The 23967-nt window shown below is 38.0% G+C and overlaps 1 protein-coding gene across 7 annotated transcripts in view; it reads right to left on the reverse strand.

The window, feature by feature from the left end:
• Nucleotides 1-23967, reverse strand: part of PCLO (piccolo presynaptic cytomatrix protein) — a 396779-nt gene that overhangs the window by 159350 nt on the left and 213462 nt on the right. For all 7 annotated transcript variants that reach the window (XM_052789184.1, XM_052789180.1, XM_052789182.1 and 4 more), the window contains exon 7: nucleotides 1216-3424. In XM_052789184.1, coding sequence (XP_052645144.1) covers nucleotides 1216-3424 — 2209 coding nt within the window. The remainder of the gene's footprint in view (nucleotides 1-1215; nucleotides 3425-23967) is intronic.

Genomic DNA, 23967 nt, shown 5'->3' on the forward strand with positions numbered 1-23967 from the left:
TAATATAAACCTGAAAAATAAACCATACTACTTCATAATCATGCAAATGTGTCTTTTGAGACAATCATTGCCATTTACAAACAATATAGCGCATGCAAAGTCTCTTTTATTGTGCAGTAAATACACATAAGAAAAAGTTAAGGGAGCGCATACAATTTTGAACATATTAATTTCATTTTCTTTCAAACTGTCTTTATGATTTTTAAACAATTTAGAATATATTAAGTCTGAACTGACTCAAACAAAACTGATACATAATTTGCAATTATTTAGTACTCAACATCAGCTTTAACATTCTGCTGTACTTATTCAGGAGAAACATTTTTAATTGCACCATCTATAATACATCAGAACGGTTCCTTTCATGAACCTAAGTGAGATAAACTCTTGTGCTTATTTGGCAGACATATTGTATGGGGTGCATATAAAACCAGCTACGCTGCATAATCCATCAATAGAAGTAAAATACTTTATGCAAGTTTATTGAAGGATGAGATTGTCTTGCACCATCCAAATGACAAATTATCTTACATCATCACAATTCTGAGTGCACAGAAGTCCACATGACAGGATGCTTTCAACAAACCGTATGTAGAACGTTATTTTGCTATCATCACGTTAACCTCTATGTAGTTCTAACATACAATATGTACTTAATGAACATACTATTTCTATATTAACGCAGATCTAAAGTGGTGCATCGGGAGATGGAATTATCAGTTCTTGAATTCTATCATGAAATTTCATGCAAATAAAATTACTAGAGTTTTTTAGAGATTTGGGAGATTATTTCCAAATCCCAACAAAAACTATTGCAAGTAAATTCAATGATTCACAGTCACTGGAGAAGGCTCCACATAAAGACTGATGGTAGGGTCTGTATTGTACATGGAATATTCTACAAAATATCATTAGAAAAGAAGACATCAACAAGTGAAAAGGAAAGTGCACAAGCAAACCAAAAGGAAAGCAAATCAACAACAATATAGTGAGCATGCTAGAGTAGCTTAACACCATCCAGAAACTGCTGTTAGGGTAAAATAAAAATATCAAATAAACCAAAACAAATCAAACCCCAAAAACGGAGATACACAGAAGATGCACCAAGGAACAGAAAAAAGAACAAGTCTTTGAAGTATAACAAAAATTAGACACATGCATAGAAATGAGGATTTGTGTTGTGATAGTAAGATACCAGTCTGAGGCCTAATTTACCTTCACTGTCTGACATGGCATGCTGGAAGTCATCCATGATGAAGGCTATATCTCGATCATAGCCTCGAGTCCGTGACTCCTCCCTCATATGTTGCTGGACCTCAGGTAATGAATGGCTTGATCCAAACTGGTCCCTGGTATCTGCGGATATTGGTGGCAAGGGTCCAGCTGCCGCTCTTGCCATTCCCATTGGCTGGCCAACGGGACTTAGTGGGCTCTCTTCCTCTGAGTTCTGCGCTACTATTGGGATCCTTCCCCTGCTTTGGCTAATAGGTAGACTGGTGGGTTTAGTTCTTCCAGAAGGTGCTGCATGGCTAAAGGAAACATCTAAGGGTTCAGCTTCTTGGGCTTTCAGTCTTAAAGAAGAACTGGACGAATCCCTTTTCAATGACAAATCAAGCCCATAAACTGAGGAGGGTCTAGATGAGGGTCTAGATCTACTACCACTGCTATAAGACTTGTCTGCTTCGTCTTGTAATGTGGATCTCATTGTTGGACCTAGTGCAGTCCCAAGGCCTGCTCCAATGGATGAAGTCAGTGGTGGCCCCATGTATTTCTGTTGGTCAGTGATGTTTTTTCTAAGGCCAAAAGTGATATCATCCTGAAGAAGCCTTGCCCTAGTAGTAATTCCCCCAAGTGTTGAAGTGCTAGAAGTCATATAGCTTGAATAGTCAGGCTCAAGGTCTCTGCTTTCTTGGATAGGTGAAAACTTTGTTAGTTTGGGGTCTATCAAAGCTTTCTTGTGTTTTGACTGCTTCTGGTAAAGGAGGGCTGCTGGGAGCTGCTTAGCAGCCTGTTTCTCAAGAGTAAGCCTACCTATGCTATATTTCTCAGATTTTGGAAAATGCCTGTAGCTGCCCTCCTGGTGGTAATACTGTGACAGGCCAGCCAGATGATCAAGACTTTCTGCACCTCTACGGAACTCTTGTTTTATCTGGTGTTTTAGAAGTTTGAGCTCATAAGGGTCCTCCATTGGGTCTTCATCAGCTTTAACATAGGAATGTAACCTAGAAGAAGTCTGCAGTGGTGCTAGGAAGTCTGACACTTCTTGTGCTCTCCTGGCCTCAGTTGTGCGAAGCAGTCGATCTGTTTTGGTCAGATCTTTCTCATGGAGGCTAAAACTGGAACCAAGTGCTCCTGTTCCTTTAGTAAGTTCTCCTATATCATCGATCAGCACATAATTTCGGGGTGTGTGGTGGTGGTCTATATCTGCATAGAATGAATCTGCAGATATGCTTGATATAGGGCTGCTTGCTATGCTGTTTCTCTCGTCTAGTCCTATCCTTAAGTCCAAGGTAGAGTATTTACTGCCCAGCTGGGAAACTGCGTAATTATTGTCAGTTGAAACTGGTGCTATCATGAGAGGCTGATTGCGAATTACATCATAGTTTGTTGTTATCTTAGGCTCCAAATATAATGTGGTTTGTCTTGGCTTTGGCTGTATCACCATCATCTGTGATGGGAGTTGATATGATGGCTGTTGAGATGGTGGAGGTTGAGCCTGTGGAGTAAAGGACATAGTAGCTCCTGTTTGGAAAGCTGTCTGGGTCTGATAGGGTGAAACTTGCTGGTGATACAAAGGCTGCTGTTGTTGGTAATGCGACTGCTGTGTGAACTGAGTTGGTGCTTGAGTTGGCAGGGCAGGAGATGAATACTGATATTGAGCATATGGGCTTGTAGCAGGGGCAAACTGTGTTTCTGGCTGGGTTTGTGGTGGCATAAACTGGTTAAATTCTGTCTGGGGTGCAGTACGTGGTCTTTCCAAGCCATGCTGAGTTTCTATTCTGGTTGACCTGGTATTATTAACTTCACTGTCTGACATATAATCACGTTCTTCTGCTACTCCTTGGAGATAGGCACGCTCTCTCTTTTCTCTTTCTTTTAGTAAGGCTTCTTTCCTCCTATTAATGCCCATTTCCAAGTATCTCAGTTTGGCATCAATTTCTTTTTCCTCCTCATCTAGCTCTGCTTGCTTCTTCCTAAGCTTGGCTGATTCACGTTCGACCAGATCCAATTCCCTGTCTATATCCTGAAGAATTTTGGCTCTGGCCATAGTGTTGGTCCTACAAATCCTTCTGCGTGAAACTGATCCCACAGAAGTATATGGCGACTGAGTTCCCGCTGTTGCTTCCTCTGGTGGTGGGTTGGGCAGAGTCCTCTTCACCTTCTTTTGAGTGCCTGATGGAGTTATGCTTGAAGAACCTTTTGTCTGGAATAGAAGAAACATGACTGAATCACTATTCTGGAGGCTTGATTGCAAATGAATCATAAGTTGTTTAAATTTTTTTCATGGTATGGCTTTATGTCTTAACCACGTACTTTCTCTAACGGAGAGGAAAGCTTGAGGTATCTGTGAATAAGCCGCAGAAAACAGCATGAAAAAATGCCATCAGTCTGCTAAAGGTCAGGAAGATAAGCGATCTAATGCAAAATAAGGGTGACACTCACTAGGACTTAGTTTAGCCCAAGATTGAAAAAATCTACTTTACATTCTTGAAATTGAATTGACTGTAATTTAAAAGTTTTTAATTTTATTTCCATATGCTTATACATAAACATATACAGTGCATATGTGTGTGGGACGGGAATATATATAGACCTACGCACCTTCCTTTTATATAACATTTAATAGAAAAATTATAATTATAAATGTACATATATACATGTATATGAATATTTATATATTCATATATAAATATATGTATAATATGTACAATTGCATAGAAGTCTCTGAGGCAAACACTGAGCACATACTAAGCAGCTATAAGTTGCACTGAAATCCAGACACCAAAGCAGGACTTTCTGGTGCCAACACGTTTGGTACAACAGGTAGTTCTTAGTCAATCTCGTAATTTTTGCCTCACCTCTGCTGCTACATATATATTTTCAGGGAAGATTCTTGTACTTTACAAAAGTGGTATGCGCTTTCTTCAGTTCATTGAAGACTTTCTTAAATGAAATTTGTTCTGGATCCAAAGGTATAGTTTAAAACTTAAAAAAAGTTAAGCAGTATAAAAATATAGGAATCTAGTTCAGTCCAGATGTCCAGACTTCCCCCCAGTTAATGGCAGAAGGGTGAGTCATCCTGATCTAGGAGAATTACCTACCTTAGGCTGATGAGTCATTTTTTGGAGGTGCCTATCTCTATTCATCAACTAGGAAAGTAGGCGATGCAATTGGTTAGATGCAATCGGTTAGATGCAATCATCTAAATTGTACTCTAAATTACTAGAGGTTTTGAAAACTTCTTTTTAGTTTTGAAGTAAATTTAGGCTCCCACACAATGTAGATACATTAAGAAGTGGGACTTGAATGATTTTGAAATTGTATCCTATCATCTCCCCAATAGCTTCTTACAAATGTTGCCTTAGTAAAGAAAAAGGGATTGATCTATACACATACACTAAAAATAATCACCTCAGCCATTACAGAGTGCAGCCATATTAATAGCAAAATATGGAAACACTTTAGCACAGTTTAATAAGGGAAGTAAAAAGAATATTAACCAACTTGACTCTTCTGCTTCTGCAGGCAAGGACAGCACTTTAGCAAGCATTAACTGTTATTAATTAAAAATGGAATTTCTTCTGAAATAAATGCTACTTCACTCAGATAAGAAGTCAACAAGAATAATTTTAATTAGGAGTTTATAAATCATTATTTTCTCTGTTTATTCTAATATGTTGTCAACAAATTGTATAAGTTTTTAAAAAGTGTTGACAACACTCTTTTGCTGCTCCTCTGTTACCTAACCTTAGCAAATCACAATAATCAACGCATCATTTGTCATGGATCTTTAAAGAAACATTCACTACCTTTTCAAGTGCCATTTAGAGCTCTTTCATCCTCTTAATCTAAATTCCATCAACTTTTGCATGTTTCAGATTTCAATAAATGCAATTTAATTTTGTTTTCAGCTTCCTGTGGCCATTTCCCAAACCCGTGTTGTGCCAACAAATCAAAGAAACTAATATTCTCTTGCTCAGTGTGTAGTTACAATCAAAGACAAATTAATCATCTACAGTAGGTCTAGTTGGCTCTTAATTTATATTGTAAATTCAGTGCAATATCACTGTTATTTCCCCCTCCCAAACTTAAACAGCAATCACAGATGGTGAAGCAGTCACAGATGGTCACTGGTATTGGCGAAGAGCTATTAATAACACATTCATTAAAAGGTCTTTAATACTTTATGGAATTATTATTTTCAGATGACAGTTAAGTTGCTGATGAATAAATCCCAGCATCAGCTTATAATGCATTTTATAAAAAAACCCCCGTATCATTCTTGTATCTTTGTCTACATCTAAAGAAACTCAGACTAATAGACACTACAGGAAGATATACCACTTGCTTTTGAAAAAGTGTTTATAAACTCTAGTTCTCAGCTGCTAGTCTCACAAAAGGCAAGTCTTAATTATTTTTACTTGATATTTATACTGGGATAAGAAAAAAATAAATGTATTTTAGTACTGTGGTAAAATGTGTGGGGTTTTATTTTCTTCCTGGATATTCTCATCATCAGTTATGTTAGCATGTTACCTGTGAACTGCATTAGTAGATTGAAGGGAAGTTCAACTGCAGTATTTTGGCAGATAATTTTAGAGTAGTTGTTAAATTTAGTTTTTGCATTTCCTTTGAATTTGTTAACTAGCAAGGAAAAAAGACAAGCTAGAGCTAATCTTCACTAAATTCTAATCTCATCATCACAAAGAATTGGGAGTGGAAAGGAGTAATTGTGCTGTCTAGCCCTATCCCTGTATTTTTGGTCCCTGTAACACATTTATAATGTTATGCTCATTTTAGGTTTAAAGTATCCAAAAGGAAGATGGGCAGAAATCTTCATGAAACTACTCTGGAGCCAAGTAAACCTATCAAATACAGGCAGGTAATCTTAGGCCTTACAGTTACTGGTTAAAGGTTAGGTTAGATGTCAGACAGGTGACCTTGGCAAGCTCTCTGATTGAATAAGCCATGAAGTTGTCTACCATATTTTATCACATTTTCCATCTTCTTCATTCTAACCCATTTGCTTCTAGCTATCTACTATCACCCTCAATAATTTTTAAAAATCATTCTGTGTTTAGCAAGTGATCACTCCAAATGCTGATTGTAAATCTTAAGAACTAGAATTAAATTATTCTGCTTCTTGTTTCACCATTGACAACCTTATAAATGTTATTACTGTATTGCTGACCCTTGTATATGGAGAGAATTTCACACTAGTCTCGGACATCCCTTCAGGATGGACATAATGGCAATCAGATCTGCTTCTGAGGCAAAGCTGACCTTGCTAAAATAAGTTCAAAGCTTGAGATAAAACTATAGGTATGTTCTCCCCAATACCACAGATTAAAGAACTGAGGAAGAAACAATCTTCCCGCTCCCCCACCAATTTTTAAGTTTAACAATGTTTTCATAATAAAGATAGGAGAAGAATGCGCTCCTGAGTCTTGCAGTTCAATGACAAAATAGCATCACAGTGAGGAACTCAAAACACTGAGCTGAAGGTTTCGTGCAAACACATTTAGCAAACCCTTCCTTTTCTGCCTTGCCAATACACCTTAGTCTTGATGTGCTTTATCTCCTGAGTTTTAATTTTTAGAGGTCATCTGGACAAAGGCTTGTGAATGCTGTTAAATTGTGTGGTGACTTTGGAGTAATTCCTTTGAGATGACCATCCTATTTCTTGAGAATCTTTGTGAAAATTCTTTTTTCTACCTATTTTTGTCTTCTCCAATTTGATGGCATTGCTGACAAGGTCAGCAAGACTGTGAACCACTACAAGAAACAGTCAAGCACTAGGAAATACTCTTACGTTCCAGTGCTTTTATCTGTTTTAGAGAGATAGTTTCCTTTGGGGGACTTAATGGCTCAGGAGATTTATGATTAATTTCTACCTCTAAACAGTGTGTTTGATTCTAGTTACTCAATTTTTCTGCTTTTCTTCTCAACTTAATTTGTTTGAATATTATATGGTGCTGTTCTTGCATCCTCCTCTCGCTCTAGTCATCTAGCCATACTTGGATATTAGCTTCATTTGCTCAAAGAACTGAGCTTTCACACTTGGACATACAACTCTTATATACTTCTTGCATATTTTGGATTTTACTACGAAATACGTAAGCCTCATTATTTATTGTTCTTTTAACATTTTCTGTGATCACAACACAAACAAACTTAAACTTCTTCTGTCCTCTTTAGAACTGACAAAACAGACCCATATTTATATATATTTTTTGGTATAAGTAGGGACAAATCCTGCAAATAATGTATAGAATATGTATACATACATGCATATGCACAAACCAATGACAATTGTAATGACAGCATGCTTATTGGAGTTTGCCACCACTAGGTTGTCTGTGTAATAGACACAGTGATGTCAGACTACCTACAGTCTGTGATGCTATGAAAAAGCAAAGGTGAAGTGGGTCATAGCTGAAGCCACTCCTCTGCCACAATCCTCTGAAGACTCAACAGCATGGTGATAAACCTGTTCTACACTCTAGAGGAACAAAACTTCAGAGGGTAAGGTTTCCTGAAGCATCTGATGTTGACTTGCAACAGACTTGAAATGTCAGCAGAAAGTTGGCTGTACCCTGATCACCAGAAAAACAATGCAAATAATAGTTTTTGTCTTCAAACATGGACTATGCAATCAATAAGCTTGCTCAGCAAACTCATGACTAGCATCAATTCGAGAGATGCACGCTGATGTGTTAACTGAAATTACTGGGAATAAATTGCATCTAGAAAAGATGTCAAGCAGTGGAGGGACAGAAATTACTCTCCCATTCAGAAAAGAGGTCACTTTAGGTGGTGATCAATGCAGGTTACTAAGGCAGCAATGGGGTAGAAGGTGAAGCCTGTGCTATAGCTCTCTGTGTTCCAGCTCTCCCATCTGGGATTTTTCATGTATCAGAAAATTCCCCAAATGCAACTCCTCCAAACCCCCAAAATGCACAGTAAAAACTGAAACTGTGATTAAGCCCTTCTACTTATAAAGGGTTGGTATGTGTTACTCAGTATTATGGTATTATCTCGTGGCCTGGATAAGTGCACTATTCACTGGGTGAAAAACTGGCTGGATGGCCGAGCCCAGAGGGTAGTGGTGAATGGGGTGAAATCCAGTTGGCGGCGGGTCACAAGTGGTGTTCCCCAGGGCTCGGTGTTGGGCCCTGTTCTGTTTAATATCTTTATTGATGATTTGGATGAGGGGATTGAGTGCACCCTCCGCAAGTCTGCAGACGACACCAAGTTGGGAGGCAGGGTCGATCTGCTTGAGGGTAGGGAGGCTCTGCAGAGAGATCTGGACAGGCTGGATCGATGGGCTGAGGCCAATCGTATGAAGTACAACAAGGCCAAGTGCCGGGTCCTGCACTTCGGTCACGGCAACCCCATGCAGCGCTACAGGCTTGGGGAAGAGTGGCTGGAAAGCTGCCCGGCAGAGAAAGACCTGGGGGTGCTGGTTGACAGCCGGCTGAATATGAGCCAGCAGTGTGTCCAGGTGGCCAAGAAGGCCAATCGCATCCTAGTCTGTATCAGGAATAGTGTGGCCAGCAGGAGCAGGGAGGTGGTTGTTCCCCTGTACTCGGCACTGGTGAGGCCGCACCTCAAGTACTGTGTTCAGTTTTGGGCCCCTCACTACAGGAAAGACATTGAGGTGCTGGAGCGTGTCCAGAGAAGGGCAACCAAGTTGGTGAGGGGCCTGGAGCACAAGTCTTATGAGGAGCGGCTGAGGGAGCTGGGGCTGTTCAGTCTAGAAAAGAGGAGGCTGAGGGGCGATCTTATCGCTCTCTACAACTACCTGAAAGGGAGTTGTAGTGAGGTGGGTGCTGGTCTCTTCTGTCAGGTGTCTGGAGATAGGACAAGAGGAAATGGCCTCAAGTTGAGGCAAGGGAGATTTAGGTTAGATATTAGGAAAATTTTTTTGACTAAGAGGGTTGTCAAACATTGGAATGGGCTGCCCAGGGAAGTGGTTGAGTCACCATCCCTGGAGGTATTCAAAAAGCGAGTGGACAGGGTACTCCAGGGCATGGTTTAGGGGGCATGGTTAATGGTTGGACTCGATGATCTTGAAGGTCTTTTCCAACCAAAATGATTCTATGATTCTATGATTCTATGATTCTATGTGCTCCTCATCGTTAGAAATGCATCAGTAAGAACAGTTAGAAATTTTGGCAATTCATTATTTTAAACATTTAATTTACTTCAAAGAATCTATGGAAAGCAGTTATCATTCATTAAGGACCTCTCAGTAATTGAACAGTATCTTTAAAATTGCTTTCATTAAACCTAATTCCAAAAGATACTAACAAAATACACTAATATTAGATTAGATTACTTCATTGTAAGTATGGAATCCTTAACTGCATCTTCTTGTAGGATGCAGACAGAGATACTGGACAATGTTTTGTAGCTTGTCCTGTGCAAAGAAATAGTTTCTCATGTAAGTTTTGGTGGACCCTTCTGGACTTAGTAGCTATTATGTGGTAACCACCGACTAGAGGGGACCAGCTTTGTTAACCCTTGGTAACAAACGTTAGAGCAAGAATATTGAGAAACTTCTCTCTGCTGGCTAAGGCTGACACGGGGTCACTTTTATGGCATGAAGAACCACAGACTGTGCGAAACCACCTCTGAAGCCAACAGGTAAAGGGAAGCAGACAAACTGTGCATGGTAAGGAAAACATATTAAAACATGTATTTAGAAAAGCTAGTCTCTTCAGCAGTAATGTGAATGGAGTAATACATGCTCTGAACAAATTCTAACCGTCAGTAATACCCTATATCAGACAACCTGTACTGTCTTGGCTTGTGTGCCTTTGCTGGCCAGGGGAGTGGAAGATGAATTTGATGAGCTGAATTTGGCCGTGTGTATGGGAGGGAAATACCCCGCTTCATGAGTAATATACCAGAGCTTTCCTTTAATATAACTCTTATCTTTTTCTTTTCTGCAAGTATTTTGCTCTGGGGACTGAGCAGTCAGGCAGAAAACTAGTTTCTAAATCACTGGCACTGAGATGCCAGTCAGTCTGATTTTCTCATGTTGCCTTTTTTTTTCCCCCCACTCCTTTGGAGGCTCTGTAAAGATAAATTTCTCTTCTGTTAAAACCAATATAAAATTTTTAGAAATAGTCTATTCCAAAACAATAAGCATTTTTCAGAGTTTTTTTGCTTTTATTCCTATCAGTCAGAGAGTCACTCATTTCTCAGATGAGCACTTCTGTACTTTCCATCCTCTTGCTCCTTTCATTTTCTCTGTGAAATTGTTTGAAATTGCCATTTTCACTTCAAATGCAAGGGGAACAGCACAGTGCACTTCCTAACAGATGACGTGACATGAGATTCCAACTTCTTTCCTCATTTAAACATATAAAAGGCCATATGCTTCTTTTGATCTCAGGGGAAGAAGAAGAAATTCAGTGGAAATTTGATATGCAAACTACAGACAGATGTGGCCCTTACACAGTGATTTTCAAAGGGATCTATCTAAACCTACATTTCATCTACTTTATGTGAGCAGGCATAATAGTTGTTCTCAGTTGTTTGCATAGAAGAGGTAGTTTACACAGACTAACTGATTTGTGATTCATTTGGAACAAGACTGACAACTTTTGCCTGTAAGGGCAACAGGGCAATTCCCTCCTCAATTTATAATGGTAAAAATGTGGAATAGCAGTTTAAATCAGCAGAAATACATCAGTGAAGAATCAGTTTGTGAGAAGAATCAAATCCAATGTTTTGAAACTTTGACTTTAAATATTGTAGCTGGAACAATGCTCCATACATGTGCATGTAACTGATTTTAGACAACTACAAATTATTCACAAGCTTATGTTTTAATTTCCTCAGCTTCTATCTACAAACAGTATCTATACTGCTGCTTCTGCTCACTGAAGACACAGCAGTCTCTTTACCCATTCCCCTTAGTACAGTTCAATACTATTTGTAAATTTTCCCTTATACAAAAGAGAAATGCTTCTAGCTACCTCATACAGTAATATTATCTTCAAAACTCACCTGAAAACAATTATTTTCTTTTTTATTCTTAATTTCTTTTTGCTTCTGCTATTCTTTGCTGTTTATCTTTGTAATCATATTACTTATCTTTGCAAAGTGTTCTGGGATACAAGCTTATATAAGAGATTCGCTGTCCAATTATATCAAATGTATACAGAATTACATGTATCTCAGTTACGTTACAATGGGGAAAAAATCTCTGGCAGCTTGCTTCAGACAATGGGCATCTGTCAAGCTAACAGAAAGAGTCAAATTGTCAGAGTTGAGCACTGCTTCTGCATTGAAGTCTCTGTACCAAATGGGCTCAATATTTTTCCCACTATTCAACCTCTGAAAAAGAAAAAAAAAGAGGAAAATAGGGAAAATGAAGGGAAGTGGGGAAAGGGGAGAAGGGAAAAACCTTGTCCTCAAAACAGAAGAACATGGTCAGAATTTCTTCTCTGAATGACAAATAAAGATTTCATACTTTGCTATAAACCACCTGAAAACAGTGCAGAATATATATAGCTGATATATAGGTAATACCTACTGATGCTTACTGTTTGTCTTTATATGCTTCATACTAAAATATGTTAAATATTCTTAAGTATTTTATTTATATATCAGTATATTAAAAACTATCAAGGGACTTCACAAAAAGAAAATACTGTTCTCCCACTGCTACAATACTGTGTTCTTAGTACCAACTCCAGTTAGTAGTCTGAGTGCTATAGTACTATAGCCCTAGTCCAGGACCGAAGCCTGAATATGATGAAGAATTCAGAATAAATTCTTTTGTCTGTGAATTAAAATCTTCCCTCATTTGTAAATCACTTGTGAATTTTAAGAAGGTAGTCCAATTTTTGTTTAAAAAAAAAAAAAGGGTCCAAATGAATGGATTTATCTAGATGCTATCTTCCTTACGACTCATGAAAGTTTCTGAAGAGGAGGTTTCTGAAGCATATTCTGCTTTGACAACCCAAAAAACTATGAAATAAATGACAAAACAGAGGATGACGTTTATGGAACTCTATGTACTGCATAACAGCAAGTGGACGAGAGAAAGATTCCCTATCTGGAGAAACACTAATGGCAAAGCTACAATTGCTATGAGATAGGTGCTTAACAAGATTAAGACAAAGTCTGTAGACTCATGGTGACTATGTACTATACTATAACATAGTATACTACACTCTAACATAATTAGTGTTTCTTAATCAATCATCACTTCTTTTTTTCCCTCTATTGTTTCACTGACAGTCTAAGAGGCATTTTACATAAATACAGAACCGTAGATACTCAGAACTTCTCAGTCTAACCTGTGGAAAGTTATCAAAAGTTCTATGAAGCAGATGGACCATTTGATGCCTGTGCTAGGTTAAGATACAAATAGTGTTTGCACATGATGTGCCCAGCCTCCAGCATAGCCTGTTTTTGGATTTAACTAATGACACAGAACTGTACCTCAGTAATATGTTCCGATACAAAGGTGATGTGATTCTGCCATTGGTAATTCAAACCAGTTATATTAAAGGATACTGGACCAACGTATTAATCGTTAGCTTCAGGATTAGTTGATCATGAAGCTGTTTGTGGCAGTAGAAAAAGACATCAGTCATCTTCATCTTGGAATGATGAAGTCCTTGGAATAAATCTTTTTGCACATAATGCAACATCCTTAGCATGGGCTTATTCACTCATAGTAATTAATAATACAGTTTCTCATCATGTAACACACAAATCATTATATGTCATCCCCCTCAGTCAGAACAATAAATTTTATTTGAAACTCAGATCTCATCTGTGGAAAATTTTACTGGATTATAAAGAGTCTTCTCCCACTCAATGGGAACATATTTTAAATTCTCTTCCTTTGCAATCTAACTGAAAATCCTTCCAACTGAGAATCCACTGGTGAGAAAAATTCAGAACAGTTTATACTTATCAGTAGGATATGCATATGCTGAATTAACACCATCTGTTTTCACCTGATATCAGACTACTTTGCAAACTTTCAGCTACAACTAAAAATCAAACAACACCAAACCCCCCTCTATCTCTGAAAGAAAGGAAATATTAATCTTGTTTTACAGGAAAAAAACAAACAAACGAGAAAGGTGTGAGAAAATCTTGGCTTTTTCTGCTTCTCCTTCACTACTGACTTCCTGCAAAGAATGGTAGCTGACAAGACTCCACATGCTGCGCCACAGCCCTTGTTTATTCGCAAGAGTGAGGATTCATCTGCCCAAGCGCAGACAGAATGTACAGAGCTAATCTGAGCTAGTCTCCCAGACTACTCAACTGAAAGAAAGTGCAATTTTTCTTCAGCTCACTCCATAATCACACCTGTTCCTCTTACTTACTGTAGAAACAGCTGCATGTAACACAGAAGTCACCTGTAAATGTCTCAAGACAGACAGGAGGTCGGTCCCACTCCTGGGAACTGCAGCAGTTTGAATTCCTGCTTTTGGCTCCTCATGTAGGATCTGTTTTGTAGCAGAGTTTTAATCCTTTTCTCCATGCAGAAATCTCACCACCTCTGCAATTCTTCAGAAATGACACCCCTTCCCAGCAATCAAAGGCTCTGGGCTTGGCTCAGTTTGATTGTTTAGGCATTATTTATTTTATTCTGCACTCATGATGCTTTGCTTCCCTGGTCTAAGATTAAAGGTGGCAGAGTGAGCAGAGCCCTGATTAATCACTTTCTCTAAAATGTGGTTCATGCTGGGGAACAATGGGCATGTAACTCCTGCTGTAAGGCACGAATTAGACAAACTCACAAAGTACCTAACTGCTTAATTCAGGCCTTTTTACAAGCACCACAGCTAAGCCTTCTCTGGCTTTTCTGCTCAGCCCTGACTTCATCCGTGTGCTGTGCACCTGCAGAATAGCCTGCATCAAATTTCCTTCCCCCGTTCCCGAAGTGCCTTAAAGTTTAACAAAACAACATTTTCTATTGTACAAAAACATACTTCGTACTCTGCTTTGGTACCACATATAGCTCTGTAAGGCTTTCCAAGTTCTGTAAGCACCAGTAGTCCTTCATGGTGGTTACACAGTTGTCAAAACCCAAGCATTACACACTATTAGAATAGAATAAAAACAAAAGGCAGAATAGAAACAAAGGAGGTCTGTGAAACCCTCCTTGGTCACTGGTGCCTGGCTTCCAGGCTTCACTCCATTCACTCCATGCAGCTTTCTGGGCTGCAGCAAATTCTGCATAATGCCCTCTGCCTCAGCTGGACAAGTTGCTTTCTCCATCAGCTCAGGTTGTGAGTCCACTCCTCTCTCTTTTCTGCAGTTTCTGAGTATCTCCCTGAAATTCAGACTGAAACTTTTTTGCTTCCCCTCTCCTTCCACCCCTCTTTTTCTGAAGCATGAGAACTCCTAAAATATGCTCAGTTGCTCCCAGGGCAGGAGTAATCTCTCCCTCTCTCTCTCTCTCCAGAAGCTTCCAGCCAACTCAATCCTCTCCCTTTTTAAAGGAATGTAACTGAACCTGAAAACAAACACACAGAATAGATCGTCTGCCACAGATGGCTAAACTTATGAAGTGTGAAAACCACTCACAGTATGTCCAGATTTTCCATTACACTTTTTCTACAGCGAGAAAGTGTACTAGCCAGACCACACAAAACCCCATATTCCTATTCTCATTCTCATATAAGAATGGCATTTCCAGTTTGACATAAACCCATTTCCAAGTGACACTAGTTAAACAAAACCAAATTAACCTCTCTTTCCACCCCACCCCGAACCTTCAAAAAGCCAACTTTTCAAAGAAGGCATCAGTACTTGAATAAACATGTACAGAAATTTGCTATACTGATACAAAATAAAACATCTTCTCAGGGAAGAAAAACAGCTTTCACTATATTACCTGTTTACATTTCTCTCTCTTTTTTTCTCAAACAAAAAAGTCTTTTAAAAGGCATGAAATCATTTTTTCAAAGTTTACTTTTTTTTTCTGTTTTTCTTTTATAAGCATTCTACAGTCTGTTGATATTACACCAGATTTAATTCATGGAACTGGGAAAGAGAAGTGGCAAATGTTTCATCATTTGAGAGTTTTAAAACCAGACTGGACATCAGCACCAGCTCTTCACCAAAGACATCCAGTCAAGGCACTCAACTCAGTCTTGATTAGCTCAACTGTGAATAAAGCTGTGACAAAGTCCTGATTTTTAGAACAACCTCCATCTTTTCTTTTTAAGTATAAATGGATATAATTTTTAGACTTGATTGTTTTAGCAATTATTAAATATGGTTTATATGACTAACACTGAGATACAGATTAATTTTCAGAGAAGGAAGTGTTCCACTCCTGGATAAATTCAATCAGATGACAGCCTTGCAGGCAATGTGATATCTAATCCAACTGTGTAGGGTTGGGGAAGAAGAAAGCAGTAACCTTTAATAAATTTTCTTTATACTATTTTAATAGCAATTATACTATTTTAGAATCATGACCTTCCTCTTCCCATTTCTGCTTACTGTGACAAGCAGGACAGGAAGATAGAAATTTGGCAAGCTGACTTTTAAACACTAATGAAGTTAAAAATAAAGGCAGCAGAAAATACAGAAGTTAATGTGAAAGATGTGCATTTACAGCTTCTAAACCTACATTTGTATCAAAATAAAAGGAGAAACAGAACATAAACTAACTGCAATGTGTCAAGATAAAATTTTTATTTCATAAAAATGAAAATTCTTATGGTTGACCTGGAATCTAGGATATACTTTCACTGCAGATACAAAAGGAAAAAGATTCTTTTCTTGCCCTCATTTTCAGAGACCCTATTATTTTTGTTCCAAACCATTCTTTGTCTACTACTGCCACAGGTCAAAATAAATCCAAATAAAAAGTAGCTCTACTTGATTACATGCACATGGACTAAACCAATTACCCTAAATATGCAGTGCACAGTGAGTTTTACTATAGAAACACAGGAAATAAACAGTAAAAGATGTTTACAAGATGAACACAGATTTGGGTTGGTTGTCTGTTTGTTTTATGTGTTGTTCTCACTGTTTTAAATTTTCTAGTGACACTAATGAGTCTGAAGTTGGTCCTTCAGAGCAAACCTAGAGTTTACAAAGAAAAGAAAATGAATGAAACCCTGAAATGTACATAGCCATTCAAATGCACATTCTAGACCAGTGGAAGAGTAGGGCTGAAAAATTAGTCCAGACCATCCAAACTGAATGGCTACTGAATACACTAGTGACATTTAACTTCACAAAATATCAGGCTTTACAGTCATGTCATTCAATGTTGTTTGGGTCCAGATATATTCACGGAAAGTCAAATGATTGTTCTGAAGTCTCAAATAGGCTGACGTTCATTGTGGCCTATAGCAGCCTAAGGTGCAGTGTATGGATACACCTTTTTACATATAACAAATGGCAGTATTTATGGGTTCAAAGCAGAAGTGCTGGGTGCAAGTGTGATTTGTCAAAGATGGGCTCCCTAAAGACTGAAAAACGCAGAAGTGACTGATGGATTTTAGCTGGTGAGGATGTCAGAAGAAAATATTCTAATACACATCTCCAACACAACAAAGGTTTAAGAAAACAGTATTGCACAAAACAAGAACAGTGAAGGCTTTACAGTATCAGGATGAATAAGACAAGAACACTTATTAGTTAATATTTAGTTGGAAAACAGGAAAAAACAGCTGAGCATGAAAAGGGCTCTTCTAAACCTTCACTGCACAACGGTACCACTGCATGTCACAGTTAAGAAAGACCTTTAGCTATGTTTATAAAAGTCAGATGGGGATGTACCTGGACATCCCCAAGGTAAGAACCACCCTGGAAAGAGGCCTCGGCTTTTTGAAAACAGCAAGTCAAAGGATGGAAAGACAAGAAGCACAGACTTTTAAGCAGCTGATTTCTGAAAGTCACCATTCAGTTACTGGCCATAATGGTATGTTTAATAGTTCTGTAGAGGTGAGGAATGGCTACCTGAAACACTAAATACCTAGATGTTAGACAGTGTTTGATGTAGGAGAATAGTTTTGGTCATCAGTTCACCTATATAAAATCTATGGGTGGCAGAGTTTTTGTTTCAATTTTTCTTATTTTGAGATAAATCTGCTTTTGTGCAAGTCCTAAGAACATTAGCTTTTAAGATCACCTAGATCTAAATGACAAACTTAATAAAATTATTGTTATTTCATATTTTGCAAATTATGAATATTTTTGGTCTTTATTTAAGGCAACCAAAGCAACATGGCTTAGCTGAAATATTTTGGCTCTGCATCAAAGTTAATGCTTAAAGGGTCTCAGGCTTATTAGCCATTAATTTATTTGCCTCTGAGCTGAGACTGATAAAAGGTTATTGTTTAGCATCAATCATGCACTGATTTTAGAGCCTTGGACAGACCAGGACAGCAATCATCATGTCATCTCCCATGACGAAGATTGCTGTTATTTAATTTCTAAGTCATCGAGGCAGGAACCTAAATGTTTTTTACTTTATTTTCAGATGACAGTATTTATGTTCATAGATCTCTGATAAGTCCATAAACAAAAGTAAAGAACCTTTCTACAAGTATTACAGGACTTGTGATACTTACAGAACCAGCTGTTTGTATTTCAGCAGGAAACATGAAATCCTTTAATTCTCAGATCTCTCTTCTGGTATCTGAAGGCACAGTAATCATTCTAGTACATAGCTGTACATATAGCAGACAGGAGCCAGACTGGCTGAATAGTGATGAGATTATCTTGACTGACGAATCATTGATGGCATTTACCTCAGCATGCATTATCTATGAGCTCTGTGTATTAGTGTGCAATTCCTTATCGTGTTGTTTGAACATCAATTTACACACAAACACTAACTACTGAAGTAATGGTGAAACATTTTTCTTTATCTGCTCTGCTCTCTTTCTGGAAAACATTAAATGACTTTGTATCTGACCACAGCCAACATTTTTAATCTACACTGCTCTTCTGCCACAGTATTGATTCCTTCTTATAGCATTTTACAAATTATATATTCATGAAATATAACTATAATGCTACAATATAATAATAATAATTTCAGAGATGTAAGATGACAAATAAATCAGAAAATGGGATACTTATCTGAAATATTTTAGTTCAAAGTAACATAAGAAGATCACTGTTTTTTTCAAATTTTAGAACAACTAGAACTCAGGACCGAGTCAGGAGGAACCCTCTGGCACAAGGGTCTCCTCCAAAAAGAAAACCTTGAGCTCTTTGTAAGACTTAAAAAGAAGACTCTGAAGAGGAGAGAAAAGGTGATACCATTACTTTCTAACATGCTCATAGATCTGGGTCAGGGCATAAGATCAGCCTGTTCCATTCAAGAGAAATTTCCTTAACATCTTTGCTCATGTCATGAAGCCCCCACACCACGTAGTCTTCCTATGCAGCAGTTCTGAAAGAACACTGGAAAAGCACTGCACCACTTTATAAATACGGGTCATATACATGAGGAATATACTCTGTGTCTTGTGAAAAATCATGTGTTTATATGTAAAAAGTATGTGGGTTTTTGTGCATAATTCTCTAGCTCACCCCAGAAGGGTAAGCACCCAGTGATCCAAGTGATATGGAACCTATCTAGTTATTCAGAAACCACTGTGCTTGACACTTTGGAAACATACAATATGAGAAAATGTCTGCTGTGGATTTCCTATATGAAGTGGAAGAACAGGTTCAGAAAAAAACAGTACTCTATCCCAACACTTTCCTTAAAGCATTGAATGTTTTCTAAGATATAATAAATATGTGTATTTTCCATTCTGTCTTCAGATCAAAAAAAGAACATTTTTATGGCTAAAGAAAATATATTGTATTTAATAGTTAGCATTAAGTAAAAATTTAAAAGAAATATTACAATAGCTTTCCAGGGGTAAGCCAAATTTTATTACAGAGGATGACACCTAGCCTCAGAAGTTGACTGTCTCATCCTTTTCTGAAAATATATGAATTGGTTGCTTTCATGGAGAAAGGGCTGAATTAGATGGACTTTGATCTGAAATTGTGTTGCAGATCCTATCCTGATGAAACTACGCTCCAATTGTTGAACTGCACGTGAAAAAGAACAAACACCTGAAAACCTTCAACTTGTTCTTCAGTCTATTCTTTCTGTATGACCAACTCAGGAGAAACTATAAAGCATTGATTTCAATTTGCTCTTTCTCAGTTCACCACTAGATTTCCAAACTATGTTCAAACTCTGAATATTCTGAACTGCAGGAAAAAATATTTTAAACACATTTCTTTAAAAAAGTTTTGGAGTGTAATAGTAAATTATTAGTAATACTACAACCTTGAGCAGAAAACTCACAACTGATGACTGGTTTTCAGATAGAGGATCAGAAATATACTGGTAGTTTAAAGAATTTACATGTTTTTCCCCATTACATAGTTACCAGCTGTTTAGTATAATGAAGTTAAAACATACTTTATTTCAAATTTCTATGCTTTGTGAGCAGGATATCTTTCTTGTTCTACCTTATTTCTTAATTTATTGCCCACTCCAGTGTCTGTGTAACATAACCTCTCAATATGGGTAAGATACACATCAAAATAAGTTACTAGAGACTGATAAAAAGAGAATTGCAAATCTGATGCAAAATGAGACTTCTACAGTCTCAGCTATTCTATTAATATCTCCAGTTCGATACACACATTCAGAGCTATTCTATGTATCAAACCCCTTCTGGGCTTTGAAGCAAATGGAGCTGATTATCATCGTCTGTCACTTCCCACCATTTACTTTATTGACTGTATTGTCAATACTTCTAGAACAAGTCAGACAACTGGAAATTCTTCTCCATTAATAAAAACTTTTTTTTTTTTCCAAAAGTATTTCCAGTAGGATCAGAAGTAGAGGAAAAAACAACCCATGCCTGTGGTTTTGTTTTTTTTTTTTAAATCTGGATAGGAAAAAAAGTGTTTCAAGAGAATCACTGTCTAATTTTTCAGCTTGACAGCTGTCAGGAGCTCATTTGTACTTTCTCTCCATAGAGAGCTGGCAAAATATCACTTTATTTTTTTTCGCCCTGCTATACTAAACTCCATTATTTTTTCCTGTGTGAACTTGAACTTCTCCAATAGAAAATTCAGATTTAAAAGATATTTTCTACTAGAACATTTCCAGTGGTACTAACTATTTCAATCGTTTAAACGAACAGCCCTTCTCCCTGTTTCCCACATTCCATCTATTTGGGCATTCCATTTTTTATAATAATCAGAATTGAGAGGTTTTGTTTTAAAGAAAGTGCAAAAAAGCCTCCTTATATTGGAAATAGTGGAAAAAACAGTTCAGAGAAAAAAAATCATTTTAATTTCCTGAAGGCATGATCCTCATTCTAATTTCCTCAATGCTCACTGAATTAACAGAGAGTACCATTAATTTCAGAGAGTTTCATATGAGTTATCCAATTAATGTCTTCTACAACAGTCCCTGAGATATAAGCACAAGCTTCTATGGATTTAAAAGTCAATGAACATACTCAGTTCTGAGCTTAAGCCATTATAATAGATCACAAAGAGTTCAGAGGCAGTTCTTGTTTAAAGTATTTTCTTCTCTCCTACTATTCCTATTTCTCTTTCTGCAACCTCAGTTGTGCCCGTACACCAGAATAAGCTGGCAAACTGCAGCAGACACAATTTTGCTGCTGAAACCAGTATGTAGATTAATGGGGGAGTAAATCTAGTACTGTTAAGGAACTGTTAATGTGCATTATCTTGCATGAAGTGCAACATTAATACAAGACTTCTAGTTCTTCAGATAACTTCTTTAAAGCCAGTTTAGATTTCTCTACATAATACTACTTGGGTTTCATCATGAGGTGGACACACATCTGTTCTCCTGGACCCATGCCTCTCCTCCTTTTCCCCCACTTAATTCTAAAGTAACATCTCTTGAAGTTTCTTTTTGAGCTTGACCCATCTGATGACAGCTCTCTGTGCCCCTTTTCTGGTAACACTCCTATCCTTGGTGGCTAAGGTGGCAATGTGGCTGACATCATAACACTGCCAGAGACTGCTCTGAATATTAATGAGGTAAAAGATTCATGAAGCCAGCAAACATGCTTTAAAGTAACGACTCAATAGTGAAAATACAAAAGAGAAGTGACATGAAGAAACATAAAAAGAAGGAGAAAAGAAAACAATAAGTAAATGATAGGAAGAAAGAACGGGTAGAAGGAGAAGGACTAACAGAAGTTTGAAGAATGGATGGAGAGGCTACACAGGCTGAACAAAGTAGGAATATGTGCATATCCAATGTGAACTGGATGCGAATGACTGGGAAAGTAATAAGAAATAGAAACAGAAATGAGGTGATAATTTTCTTCTTCATTTATTTTCTACCTTATACTTAGCCTTCTACATTAAGCACACAAACAGGTAATTATAGAAGACAGAAAAAACCATGATCAATTTTATTATTTCACTTTTTTTCCTTCAATTATACCTTAATCATTTATCTTAAATTTTATCTGCCTTAAAGTGCAGATATATTAAGATACATTTAGTATTAAAATGTTAAGTTACTAAAATGTATTACTTCTTCTAACAAACGTTGCTCCCCTGTTACTCAGATATGATATTTATGGATTATAAACAAACTTCCATATTTCAACAGGATTTGAAAGACAGATCTTCATCTGCACATGAATTTAGTTGCTTAAACATACTATAAGCAATCAATACTGAGTAGTAATGGAAAACATTAGTATTTCAAGACCAAGGGTCATACACCTCAAGAATCTTTGAAGAATTGTAAACCGAAGTAGAAACAGGAGTCAAAACCATTCTAGTTCCAGAGTCACTCTTCTGCAAGAAAATGTAAAGCTACTTTAATACAGACATTTGCTTAAATAATAATAAAATATTTAAAAAAAAAATTTCTTCCAAAATAGAGGAAAATATTCCAACATTAATATTCTAAAAATCATAGTCAAAGAAATTCCAAAATAAAAAGGCATTAATGAGTGCCAACTTCAATTTGGGATGGTGCTGTAACTTAGAAGTGTTTTGGCAGTGCTCCATCACTTATGTTTCAATAGTAGCTTCTTACTATTTTTGTATAAAACATGGAAATAATTTTTATGTCATATTTTGAAGGAAATCCCTCATAGAGATGTTTTACAGAATACTGTCACTGGATTTGGGGGATCTTTATTTTCAAGCCTAGTTTCCCATAACGTGGGAACGAAAGAGGTATTTTCTAATCTATCAGTTAAAAATCCAGAATACATTTATAATAGATTTTCTTTCTATAATGATGACAGACATTGAGGTGCTAGTATCTCAGAATTTATATATCATGCATTACATGTCTATAATCAGTACTAGTTTTTATTATGAAAGGATGATTTCTCAAAACTTCAGTGTATCAAAAAAACATCTAGAAAAAGAGGAGGAGGTTTTAGTGCAAAAAAAAAAAAATCTGGCAATCTCCCAAATTACTCTAACCTAATTACTGGGTTTGAGAGCTTAATGGGGGGCATAGGCTAGTGTTTCCTGAACGGTACTGTGTATTTCTTTATACAGCTGCATAGGAAGTGCTTGAGGGAACATAATTTGCTTCTGAAGTGCAGCAGTACAGCAGTTCGAGTGTCACTGCACCAGAGCTAATAAGAACAACAATGCTAAGTAGACAGGCAGGACTGGGAAAAGGTTCCCATACTCTTCCCATCCTGTTTTATATCCACCCAAAGCATTAAAAATCTTGGCTAGAGAGCCCAATGCAGGCCCAATAAGATGGTCAGGGCTTGTGAAGATTGGCTGTTCTATGATGAGGAAAAGGCTGATGTAGTTAATGCCACCTTTGCCTCAGTCTTTAATGGTAAGACCAGTTACCAGTTCTCTGGGTACCCAGCCCCCTGAGCTGGAAGACAGGGATGGGGAGCAGAATGAAGCCCCATAATCCAAGGGGAAATAGTTAGCAACTTGGTACACCACATAGACACACACAAGTCTATGGCGCCGGATGGGATCCACCCAAGGGTACTGAGGGAGCTGGCAGAAGTGCTCAGCAAGCCACTTTCAAACATTTATCAGCAGTCCTGGCTAACCCGGGAGGTCCCACTTGACTGGAGGTTAGCAAATGTGACCCCCATCTACAAGAAGGACTGGAAGGACAATCTGGGGAACTACAGGCCTGTCAGCCTGACCTGGGTGCCAGGGAAGGTTATGGAGCAGATCATCTTGAGTGCCATCACACAGCACGTACAACTAGGTGGCCAAGCCCAGTCAGCACGGGTTTATGAAAGACAGATCCTGCTTGACTAACTTGATCTCCTTCTGTGACAAGGTGACCTGCTTAGTGGACAAGGGAAAGGCTGTGGGTGTTGTCTACCCAGACTTTAGTAAAGCCTTTGATGCCATTTCCCACGGTGTTCTCCTGGAGAAACTGGCTGCTCATGGCTTGGACGGGCATACTCTACACTGGGTAAAAAACTGGCTGGATGGCCAGGCCCAGAGCTGTGGTGAATGGAGTTAAATCCAGCTGGTGATGGGTCACAAGTGGTGTTCCCCAGGGCTCAGTACTGGGGCCAGTTCTCTTTAATATCTTTATCAATGATCTGGATGAGGGGATTGAGTGCACCCTCAGGAATTTTGCAGATGACACCAAGATGGGCGGGAGTGCCTATCTGCTTGAGGGTAGGAAGGCTCTACAGAGGGATCTGGACAGGCTGGATCGATGGGCCGAGGCCAATTGTATGAGGTTCCACAAGGCCAGGTGCTGAGTCC

Source organism: Harpia harpyja, chromosome 6 (genome assembly GCF_026419915.1).
Source record: "Harpia harpyja isolate bHarHar1 chromosome 6, bHarHar1 primary haplotype, whole genome shotgun sequence".
NCBI lineage: Eukaryota > Metazoa > Chordata > Aves > Accipitriformes > Accipitridae > Harpia > Harpia harpyja.